We start from the raw sequence: 7,584 nt of genomic DNA on the forward strand, positions 1-7,584 counted from the left end.
AGGCTCCTCACGGCCCAAGTGCTGTCAGCACTGCTGCAATCCTCAACAGGCTCGACACTGGAGAGCCCAAGGCCACCAAGGAGCTCCCTTTCACTGCAGGCGGAGGTACAGCCACAAATCTTGCCCATTTTTCAGGCGATCCCACCTCTCCTTGGTTAAAAGATTGAATTAATTCTGTTTTCTATGCTGTGACCCACAACCTGTAGTTGAGTAACTGAGGCAGACAACATCGTGGACATGTTTGACCATAATAAAAGACAGTTAATCCAGCAGATGCAAAACGATGACAGAAACATTAGATGTCCTTGCATGTCGGACCATCTAAGACAAAGGGCTCTATGCTTTTTTGGCAATCATAATCGAAGGGATTCACCACATAAAGGTGAATGTTTACAAGCAGCAGCCTAAGGAATACAAACAGGAGACAGAAGTTACAGAGGTTCTTCATATGCAGCGACCATAACTAATGCTTTGGTAAAACCCTAGAATACTCTTTTAAACTTTTCTCCTTTATTTTAACTTCTTTTTTTCGTAAGAAAGAGATGTGCATCATGCTGTCTGCCTGCTTTATCCTATCAATGTAGGAACCCGTCTTCATTTTCCACTGCATCTGACAAAGCGGAGAGATCAAACTTCATTTCATTCCTACAAGTTTCATGAGAAGCAGTGACTAGACAAGGGGAGAGCGATCTAAATTAGTGCCTCATTAAGTAAAAATGTGAGGTCAGCAGTCATCTATTCCCTCTGGCTCGCTGACTGGGCCAGTCAGCACGCATGTAGCTCAGAAACAGCCTCAGCAAAACCAGCCCACCTCCTCTCTGCTAATTAAGAGATATAGAGGAGACTTGCAGGGTGATTAGGAAAGGTCCTGGGAGAAAAGGACCGCAGAGGTAAAATGTAGGTGTTGCAATGAGAGATGGGAACAAGGGATGTCAAATGCGGAGCCAGGATTATTGCAAAGGTACGGTGCTGGGGGCACAGGATACAAAGCTTCACTAGCTTCTCTGCTCTTGAAAAAGCTTGTTATTTTTAGTGCTTATGGCTGAATTCAAAGCCAATTGAACTCAGAGGGAAGATTTCCATTGAACTATTTTTGTGGGGATGGGACAAAATATACTTCGTTCTCATAACTGCTCCTCTGAATTCAGCAAGAGTAATTGAAGCCTCCTTCTATCTCAGCTACATACATCTCTCACAAGAATAGTATACACACCTCAAATGCTGAAATACTTTTCTATCTCCACAAGAAAAGCTAATTAATAGATTAAAAAAATGGAGGAACAACTAGGGTGAAGACTCATAAAAAGTCTGCACTTCATCTGCAAAACTGCAATCCAGTTTAGATTTGGCAGAGTGCTTCACCCGAAAAAGAAGGCATCTGATGCTGAATTTGGGAGAAATGTCAGTATCGTGTGAAGTTGCATTTGTAGATGGATCACTGTTTGCCATTGATACAAATGATGCTTTTTCTTTCACAGAACAGTTAGCGTTTAATTTATATTTATGAGACTGCTGGTGAAATAGCAACTCACATTTTGGAGTAAGCGCTGGGGTTGTCCTTTATGACATGAGACCTTTAGACTGTACTTGCAACATTATGTGCATTTATTAGACACTATAGCTCTATGAATAGTGAGAAAACAGGTGATAACCTAAATTATTTCCACAGAGCTAGAGATTAGGTTTTATCAACATATTAGTGGGTAAGCACATTATTGCCTCTCTGCAACCAAAAATGTTTTTATAGCAGACATTTTCAGTTATGGATAAAAATAAACCTAGAAAAGAACCTTAGGAAAATGCTAAGAAAATTCAAAGATAATTACATTTAAAGCTCATTACTGAACATAAACTAAACCAACCAGGAATACTTCTCATCCTGTTTATTTAATATTGCAATTTCAGGGTGGCTGAAAAAAATCAGAAGTCACAGAAGGGGCCCATCAGTGTTAAATGTAATAACTCTCTAAAGATTCTCAGCTACCTCTTCCGAGGAGTTCATCATTTACCATTTTAAACATCTCTGTCTTTTTTGCCATCTAGTCAAAATCATGACAGGTACTATTCATAGCTTAGTTGTAATAAGAGGAAAACTCATGGTAGATACTTCATGATTTTCCCAAAACTTAAAAAAAAAAAAAAGTATGAGACACTGGAAAAATAACTGAAGAGTATTTTGCGACTGAAAGTTGTATGTTTTTTTCCTCTCTTTCTTAAGAGAGTAGAGTTTCCAATAGCTTGCTTTAATAGGATTGGAATTGTACCAGAACTTGAGACAAACTAACAGTTTGTGGAAAAGACAGTAGAGAACGCATTTGCACGCTTTTGGATACTGTCAGCTGCCCAGACATCACAGGATTTACTTTTCTAAGTTAGCTTCTTACTATCCCTGATTCTTGAGATATGAAAATGCTGATATTTTGTGAATTTGTGCGATGAAAACTCCATTCTTCCACATCATTAGGACAGAGGAGAGGACTGACTGAAATAATGAAACCTTAGTGGTCTTGGTGGATCCTTAAAGAATAATTTAATTCCTTTATTTAGCAAGCACTTACTACCTTCTGGGAATGAGCAATTTGTAAGCAGCACAGTAAAATCCTGTTTTTCACAGGGCAACCTCTTACCATCCTCACCCCTTGCACCTTAGCACCCCTTTCAATATCCTGAATTTCTCCCAGTACTTAAGCACCTCCCAGTACTCTCAGCTCCCTGAGTCACTGACCTGCAGCTTCCCTAGGAGGCAATGTGTGCCAGGGCTGACCCCGCACCGTGCTGGATGGCCTGCAGGTACGCGCCTGCTATCTGGCCAGCCATCAGGGCAAGCGAAACAGAGATGCTGAAGCCACAGCTTTCTGCTCGGCAGAGGGAGTGACTGATGCCTGTCTGCCTCCTCCAAGCAGTTCCAGGTACCCACTTAGCTTTCCAGTTATTAAAATTGTCTAATGAATTCAAAAAGCTATCTGGAGACACAGAGAAGGAAAGGAAAACAGAATTTAAAAAAATAAACAGATAAGCATGACTGCATAAGCATATGATAATTCTTACAACATCAGTCTTAAAAGTATGAGAACTCCCTAGCATCTGCAAGTACTTGGAAAGGGATGACCCAGCAGAACTAACTGCTCAGGGTTGCAGAGACTAGCGTGAAATAACAGCCTGAAGGAGAGGTATGTTTAGCCTAAACACCAGGATTATGGTCTTAGTGATAAGGAGTGAGAGCTAGTGGAAAAGTATGTGAAACTACAGACACGCCACGGACTGATTTCTTACCGCGAACAAAGAAGTCTTGCGTTGGCTACGTTTAATTGGGATCTTCTGTTTTTCGTGTTTCTACTATTATAAATATTATTAGCAGATGGCAAGTCAACTGTGGCTACACCAACAACATCCGTCACCTTTGGTTTCGGTTCTTGGACAGATTTCTGAAATCACATGTCTAAAATGCAAAGGCGCAGGGACTGCATGCCACCAGCATGTCCCCAGAGATGTCCCTGTGGGCAGCCCGAGGCTTGCGAAAAAGAGTCAGGATGCAGTAAAGTTGGCCGGCATGGGGCCAACCACGTGCTACCTCATCTCAGGGAGATGTCAGTGCAGGCAGTCACCTATCGCGCTGACCCTCGCAGGGCTGCAACTGCGTGGGCCCCCCGAGGGCCAGAAAGTGCAAGGTGCTGGGCAGTGCCACAGCACCCGTGGAGTCTGGCAGGACAGGACCCTGCGTAATCGATTTCTCTCCTCAACTGATGCGCTCAGCCTCACAGCGCCGCTCTGGTGGGCATCAGTCTGAAGGGAGCAGAGCCCGAATTATTTTGCATTTCCGCTGACCCCCTGCCAGGAGAGCACCCGCCTTCTGCCTGGTTTTGTCAGCCTGACCCTGTGGGCCTTGCACTCATGAAACCGCGACGGAATTCAGTGCAATTCTTCACGTAAAACCAATGGGAGGAATCAGCCTCTTGTCTCATCTGAAAATACTCTTCACGGTTCTATATGACTTCTAATTATTCTTTAGCTCTATTATTAATGTTTACTTTCACGACAATTGTGAACTATCTTGACATGCTTCAGCAAAATACCTTAACTCATTAGAGTTATTATACAACCCATGGCTGAATTCAAGCAAGCTTGAAAAAGCCTTGACTTGTGCTGGACTGTTTCTGCAGAAGTAGGCTCATAAAACTGTTACACCAGCAACAGTGGGGGGCTCCCCATCCTCTTCTCATTTCATCTAGACCTTTGAATTTTAATTCAGTAATTTTTCTTTAAACGTCTTCTACCAACTATGCCTACAGTCCTTCTCTACCGCCTATCGATGTGCATAACTCTCGATAGTCATTCCACATTTATGTTAAACATTAATCTCAGACTTTTGCTGAGATTTCTGAAGTAGCCTAGGAGACTGAGACACATCATTCCTGTTTATTTTACCAGGCGTTGGGCATCAAAATCCCCCAAGGTGGCTTTGGCTATGTCAGCAAAAACTGTATTTATGATTTAATATAAATATGAAACGACTATGGAGAATCGTAGACAAATCTCCGCCTTCATCTGTAACGTGCTACTCCATTCTGCTCTTTAATTTGTGTTCATTTGACCAATCACTTTTATCTAGCACATTGCAAAAAGCACAGCAATGTAACAGTGCAGTCCAAACACGGATGAAGCTAATAAAGAAGAACCTGGTAGCAACAGCAAGTATTTTATCAGCATCAGATTCTTGCAGTTAATATACCAGCCTACATGTAAATTGTACCGTTCCGTCCTGAAGAGTCAGTCCCAAAGCACTTAGCAAATTACACTCTGAAACTGCTTCTGCCTCTGAAACAGAAGTGCGGGAGCATCCTCTGTCTTTTGAGTAGGGTCAAAATTCTGCCCTAAGGCAGCGTGTGAATGGTGCAGTGAATTGGAGCTGCTTATCTCTGCAGGCCCAGACTAAAATTACTAGACCAGAAATGGGGATGGGGGGGTGGGGAGGTTACGTGATGATCCCATTTTAGTGAACAGAAGGTTTTTGAGTAACTCGCAGAAAACAAGTGTCCTAGTTTCCCCTAACTGTCCTGTTCCGATTATCTGCCAGGTTACAGGTCACACCGATTCCTACCGGGGACTTAGATTCAGTATTTGCTTTGGAGTCAAAAGGGAGAGTTAAACCCTCTTTTTTTTCACAGCCTCGCTTATCTATTCTTCTGTTAGAGGAGTAACACAGGTAAAAGACCCCACACCAAACAGGTCATGCTCAACTATTGCAAAATGCTGCCTTCTGCAGGGATGACGGACGATCAGGAAAGACTTAAGGTTGCAGTCCTCAAGATTTTCTCAATGTGGTAATACTGTGTCAAACTACAACCAGGTCAAGACAAGTTTAAAAGCAGTCCCACACCATCTATTACCTCTTCATTTCTGCCACAAAGTCCAGGGAGAGTTCTGCCTTTGACCGCAGTGAAAGCAGGACCAAGTTTTTCCAAGGTGACTAAATCAGCGTGCAGGCCTTTGCATCTTGTGTAGCGCGCGGTCCTACAACCCTTCATGCACGCCACTGTGGTCACAGGCTTCCACCTGCCTACGTCAGACGCGCGCTGGAGACAGGGCTATGTTTTGCTTACAGCATAGATGGGCATCACTCAAAGTTTGGTCTTTCTCCTAGCTCCAACCTGGAAAGCGATCGCTTTGCTTGGAATCAGAAGCTGATTTGCATCTCCATTTTGTATCTGCTTATAGCAAGGAATCGATGGGTGTGCTTGTGAATCAGCACGTTGGGAGGATTCATTTTTTTCTGGTGAAATCATAAATAATTGTTCTCCTCCATAAAGAAGAATCAACCTACGTTTCCAGAGCACTTGCGAAATGCTTTTTCTAGACTCCATCGCATAGCCTGATTTTGGAAAGTTCTTAAGATCTCTGGGTTTAGGAAAAAAACCATATAAATAGGGTTTTCTGGTTTTTTCGGGGTTTTGGTTTTTTTTTTTTTTTCCTAAGAGCTATAGAAGTCTTTCTTCAATACAGTTTTCAGAATGTCACCATCAGGAAAGCATCCAAAGCAAAAACAAGGTAACAGGATTCCTTGCTGCATGCTTGAGGGAAACACGATTTCTACATATTCTAGCAAGTTTCGAACTCAGCCATCCTTCTGAGCAGTCACGATCTGAGCTTACTCACTAGGAAAGCCTGTACCAGCTCGCAGCATGCACCCAGTCCTGCTGTTGCAGTCTTGCACTACTGCCCCCAGCCCGCACCCGCCAGGTGAGAGGGAAGGTGCCAGCCCCCCCTCCTCGCAGCCACGGGGGCAGGGAGCACTGCAGCCCCCGGCCGTGCTAAGCCCTGAGCTGTAGGCCTGGTCTGAGCTCCCCGTGCCCCCCTTAAGCCTTCCCACAAGGGCGTTAGGGGCACAAAGAACCGATCCGAGACAGTAAATTTGAGGAGGAAAGCAGATCGCTCCCTTCCCCCTGACACCAGCAGGCTAAGACGAAATGCAAAGCCCGCTTGTTTTCTTCGGCTGCTCCGCACCACACGGAGCCAAGGTTTTTCATTTCCTTAAAAAACCCACAGCAAAAATTCAAAGGCGATTGGCAACTCACCCGAAGTGGCTGGCTAAACTCATGGAAACGCAGAAGAGGAAGAAGTTTTTGATCATGATAAAGCCAGAGACCATCCCATTGTCCATTCCAGAGGAGAGGAGGAACGCAGGTGGTTGCTTTGGTAAAGGTGCAGCTGCTCACTTTGTTCTTACACTGCAACGATACAAAAAAAGAGATAAATTATTACACGGACACGCAGCAGGATAGCCGAGTTCAGCTAACACCGCATCTTCTGCTATCTGTGTTTTTCGCAAACTTCTCTAGGCTTATGTAAACATCAGCTGTTTATGTAAAATTGTATATCTTCAAGGACATGTTTTACCTTCTGCTGACAGCAAAATGTAACACAGGAAAAATTCTTAGTGGCCCTGTTTTCCCTTATATTCGTCCGTCATGTAAGCGACTAAAGAAATCGTCTCCATTTTCCAAATGCCGATTTCGACCCTTTACCTATTCCAAATACTTCCACACGCCTGCAAACCTGGGGCTATATGCAGCCTCCGCATCCCTTCCTTCCATCGCAATTTTTTTCCCATTAAATACCCGGCTTCCCTTTCCAAATTCCCAGTTGAAATGCCAAGAAACACCTACTGCTTCTTGGAATTCACACTGCTGATGCACGGCTTAGCAAAAAGAGGGGGGAATGAAGGGGGGCAATAAAAAGTGACCTTCCTCGCAAAGGCACATAAACCTCAACGCTAGCACGAAGAATGACAGTAACGTAGCTGCTCCAGCAACTGCCGCTTTTCAGATACCTGCCTCAGCGACCAGATCACCAATTTCAGCATTGTGCACTAATGTTTTCCTCTGTGCCCTATTAAAAAAAAACAAACCCAAGCCCCCCAAAAAATCAAAAAACCCAAACCAAAAAAACAACCCAAACCAAACAAACCCAAGCCAACAAAACCCCCAAAACAACCCCCCAAAACACACCAGAGGGGAGCTGCCTGGATTTTCCACCTGAACCTTCTGCCCCCCGCACTACACCGCTCAGCAACTTACTCTCCCCGCC

The 7,584-nt window shown here is 44.0% G+C and overlaps 1 protein-coding gene across 1 annotated transcript in view; it reads right to left on the bottom strand.

Annotated features, from left to right (window-relative positions):
• Positions 1–6,658, bottom strand: part of GABRA5 (gamma-aminobutyric acid type A receptor subunit alpha5) — a 57,947-nt gene extending 51,289 nt beyond the window's left edge. Inside the window, exon 1 of the mRNA XM_009637647.2 lies at positions 6,573–6,658. Within this exon, the coding sequence (XP_009635942.1) occupies positions 6,573–6,658 (86 nt within the window). The remainder of the gene's footprint in view (positions 1–6,572) is intronic.
• Between the last annotated feature and the right edge of the window lie 926 nt (positions 6,659–7,584).

The sequence above is a fragment of the Egretta garzetta genome, unplaced genomic scaffold, assembly GCF_000687185.1.
Source record: "Egretta garzetta isolate BGI_Z169 unplaced genomic scaffold, ASM68718v1 scaffold504, whole genome shotgun sequence".
In the NCBI taxonomy this organism is placed as follows: Eukaryota; Metazoa; Chordata; class Aves; order Pelecaniformes; family Ardeidae; genus Egretta; species Egretta garzetta.